The sequence below is a fragment of the Frankliniella occidentalis genome, unplaced genomic scaffold (assembly GCF_000697945.3).
Source record: "Frankliniella occidentalis isolate FOCC.00 unplaced genomic scaffold, Focc_3.1 Scaffold9, whole genome shotgun sequence".
Taxonomy (NCBI): domain Eukaryota; kingdom Metazoa; phylum Arthropoda; class Insecta; order Thysanoptera; family Thripidae; genus Frankliniella; species Frankliniella occidentalis.
Genome location: NW_026267139.1, coordinates 2,781,767 through 2,786,095, shown reverse-complemented (window position 1 = coordinate 2,786,095; position 4,329 = coordinate 2,781,767). Strand labels below are relative to the sequence as shown.

The window sequence follows — 4,329 nt, the reverse complement described above, 5'->3', positions numbered from 1 at the left end:
CGCGCCGTCCCCGCCGCCGCCCCCGGGCCCCGCGGACCCGCCGGCCCCCGCCACCAGGCGCGCGGTGTGCCTGGTGCTCGGGCTCATGGGCTTCCAGCAGCTGTGCGGCATCAACGCCATCATCTTCTACACGGTCGACATCTTCCAGGGTAGGATGGGGTTGGCCCGCTCGCGCTCATATAGGAGCAGGGTTCGTCGGTCGATGGTACGACGGCTCCCTGCTTCCCCACGACAAACGGCTGCGCTTGCGAGGCCCCAACAAAGTCGAGCTACGGATGCCGTGGAGCATGCAGGCCACGTGGCGTGGCGGCACCAGCAGTGTGCTCTCTTTCCGACGTGCTTGTCCCCGCACCGTAGCCTCCATTCGCAACACTGTGTCACTGAACTCTCCCAATGGAACAAATCTAACCCCCTTTCCCTTAACGTTTTGTTTCGTGGGACGATTTGATTTGTACACGATGATTTAAAGTACACTGATTAACTAAGTGTGCAACTATGAGTTGAATACTTGTAAGTGCTCAACTCCGTAGTTGTACACTTACAAGTTTTCATCTTGGTAGCTGTGCACTTGTGAGTGTGCAACTAATCCGTTGAACACTTCCTTTGATTGTTGGACGCTTGCTGCGTGGAAAGTGCTCAACAGAGGAGTTGCACACTTGCAAAGTGCACAGCTACCGAGTTGAACACTTGCAAGTGTACTACTACGGAGTTGAAACACACTGAGAAGTTTTTTTGGTCCTGAGCACTAAAAATTTTGTCCGGAGACCGAAAGTTTGGACGCACTAAAGAGTTTTGTCCTCGGCACCAAAGTTTTGCTGCAGAGCTTCAAAATTTTGTTGCCACGCACAATAATTTTAGTAGCCGAAAGTAACTTTTTTGTGCCAGGAACAAAGTAGGACGCATTAAGGGGGCAGACCTGTGAAATACAAGGGTTTGGGAGATATTTTATTTTTAAAAAACTACGAATCGCAGCTATATAAACGAAAGACCCTTTTCATAAGAATGAATTGGGCTACAGTTTGGCGTATGCACATATAGTGCCCACCTCCGGGAACCCGGTCTTCTTGGCCTCGAAGTGGACGGTTGCACCTCGACGTGGCGTGCACGATTTGGACCGAACAGATGGACCTGCGACAGCGACAAAAAATGTTATTTACTCTTAGAAGATGCGGCTATCGCATGACGAGAGCGATTTTGAAATTTTTAATTTTTAATATTTTTTTAAAAATGTCAAAGTTTTGGTAAAAAAAAATGGTTCAAAATTTGAACACATTTTGCCCATTTTCGATACCTTAGAAGTGAAATGTCGAAAAACGCTCTCGTCACGCGATAGCCGCATCTCTTAAGAGTAAATGACCATTTTTGTCATTGTCGCAGGTCCATTCGTTCGGTCAAAATCGTGCACGCCACGTCGTGGTGCAACCGTCCACTTCGAGGCCAAGAAGACCGGGTTCCCAGAGGTGTGCACTGTTTGTGCATACGCTTACTTGTAGCCCAATTAGTTCTTATTGAAAGGGTCTTTCGTTTATAACGCTGCGATTCGTAGTTTTTTTAAAATAAAATATCTTCCAAACTCCTGTCGACCCTCGTATTTCACAGGTCTGCCCCCTTAATCGACCGTCTAGTGCCCGGCAGGAAAAAATTTTCTCAGTGCACTTGCAAGTATACAGCTTGTCGATTGTTTCCCTCCCTCTTTCTTATTTTACGCCATGTTATTCTCACTTGTTCGTTTCCTGCAGCGGCGGGCAGCTCGGTGTCGCCCTGGGTGGCCACCATGGTGGTGGGCGTGGTGCAGGTGGCCGCCTCGGTGGTGTCCTTCGCCGTGGTGGACCGCCTGGGCCGGCGCGTGCTGCTGGCGTCCTCGTGCGCGCTGATGGCGCTCTCGCTGGCCCTGCTCGCCGCCTACTTCTACCCGGGCTCCCCGCTGCGCGCCTGGGGGGCGCTGCCCGTCACCGCGCTCTCCGTCTACATCTTCTTCTACTCGTGGGGCTTCGGCCCGCTGCCCTGGTTCATGATGGCCGAGCTGCTCCCCGTCGACGCCAAGGAGTGGGGCACGGCGGCGGCCATCGCCACCAACTGGGCGCTCGTCTTCCTCGTCACCAACACCTTCCAGGGCTTCGTCGAGGCGACGGGCAGGTCGGCGACGTACGCCATGTTCAGCGGCGTCTGCGTGGCGGGCCTCGCCTTCGTCGCGCTGCTCATCCCGGAGACCAAGGGCCGCTCCCAGGAGGACATCCAGGCCATGCTGCAGGAGGGCCGGGTCACCTGAGGGCTCAGTCAACTCCCATTGGCCGTTGGTCGGGTACGAAAGAATGATACGTTGGCGCATGTTGGTGACGTGAGTAATTTTGACGAAAATATTCGAGAAACGTTGTAATATTGTCGTCGTATAACTGTAATATTGCTGTATTATGGTCAATAGTATGAGTAGTACTGATGTAATGTCGACAGGACAGGGAGATACAAGCAAGAAAATGTTACTGTTAACAGTAATTACAAAGTTAACACAACAGCACTAATGACAAATTCGGACAAATTGAATATTGAAAATTTGGAGCATGCAGAGATGCACACGAGAGTTCGCGGGTCATTGTCTAGTATAATAGGCTCCATGAGCGTTTCTCAGCTCCGCTTTCGGGCAGTTGCTGGTGGACTTTGTTCGTCAGGACGCTGTTTTAAATGACATATTTGGGTATATTTGGACATCATTTTTATTATTTTTTATCACAACCCGATGTTAACAATCACAGAGAAGAACAGTTTTCACAATGCTTTTTTTTCAATGTTTTCTCAAACTTTTGTCGTAGACATCCCTTTCGTATAACTTATCAGAAAACAAAATTTCCGTTTTTCATTAATTCCTACTGAGACACATAGAAAACACAGAATATAATTTAGTATCCTTATGTTAATATTTTGAAACACTAAGAAAATCGAGAAAGTGAGTATGGCAACGAGACGCCAGTTTTATTTTATTTTTTGTTATCTGTTTGAATGAAGTTTTGAATACGAATGAATTGAACACAAGTGTCCTACATTTCCCCCCATTTTCCCCCACAATAAAGTCACATATGTAAAGTCGAAAGGCGTCGGGAGCAGCCTCGGGAGCAACGCCTTTGACCGAGTACGGCCGCACTTTGTCGCGCTCGCAGACACAACAACGTGAAACGCGGTCGAGCGGCGCGTGGGCGTTCTGATTGCCCCTTCAAACAAATTAATTTCTTTGCATTTCCCGAATACAATATTCCTCCCTTCCCCCCTACCCCCCTTCCCCCTCTTCTTCTCAATCATAAACTCTCACCCCTTGCTCGGCTCATAGCAGACGAGGTCTCGTCCAGTGCGGCCGAGCCCTCCGGGCCCGACAAAAACAAAAGAGAGCTGCTCGCGACCGCGGGCCTCAAACAAGCGCCTCCCTGGTTTTGGTCCGTGGTGCCTCCCATTCGCAGGCTATGTACAGCAAAACTTAACATTATTACAGGTAGCGCGGCGGAGCGTAGAGCTCCGAAAAAATAAAATAAAATAAGGGGGCACATGAAAGAAGAGGTTAAAGCGGGTATAGTACAGCCGCACGGGCAAGTGATTCCCCTTTTTGCTTTCGGGTTTAACCTGAGATGGCCACTTGGTATGAGCGTGGCGCATTTGTGTTTAAACTGAAGTAAAGAGTATCGTTTTTCAAACAAAAACATAACCTTGTGATATGACATAGCTTTTGGTACTCTAATGCTAAACACATTGAAACATTCAGGTTTAAGTTTTAAGTACACCGTTATTGGATACAACGTAAATTACCTCTCACACAAAACTTTCTGTGGGTGGAGGCGATCGTTGACTACGATACGCTCCCCCACAGCTGCAATCTTACGCACACCCATCCACTCTTCATACTCACAATAATCTTAATCTTGGCGTACATTATATTTACATTCTTGGGGAACACAATGTTCGACAATGCTTGAACTTTAATATCTTATCTTAATTAGTTTTTATCTTAAATTACTTTCATACTCGCCACACTCCTTAATTTTCAGCAGCGGACTAGCGGACTGATGATACAGTTTTACCACTGTAAAATCATGTCCAAACATAAACACACAGTGTATTTAAGTATAATAGAGGGAACGTCTGCCTGCAGTCTAAACATTTTCAATAAATATTATTCTACTCTTGCGCTGAACATAATTATTAAGCGAAGCGTTTCTTTCTGAAAGGCTACTGAGGACGAGTAAATGCGATACAGTACTGATTATTTTTGAACATGATACCGCGGTTGAGCGAAGCGAGGTAGCAGGAGATAGCGAGGGAGAGAGAGAGAGAGAGAGAGAGAGAGAG

General features: G+C 47.9%; 1 protein-coding gene across 1 annotated transcript in view; it reads left to right on the top strand.

Moving 5' to 3' along the window:
- The window catches only part of LOC113211748 (facilitated trehalose transporter Tret1-like), a gene marked incomplete in the record, with an annotated part of 11,779 nt that extends 8,757 nt beyond the window's left edge, over positions 1–3,022 (top strand). Inside the window, 2 exon segments of the mRNA XM_052277083.1 lie at positions 14–149; positions 1,740–3,022. Coding sequence (XP_052133043.1) covers positions 14–149; positions 1,740–2,269 — 666 coding nt within the window.
- Between the last annotated feature and the right edge of the window lie 1,307 nt (positions 3,023–4,329).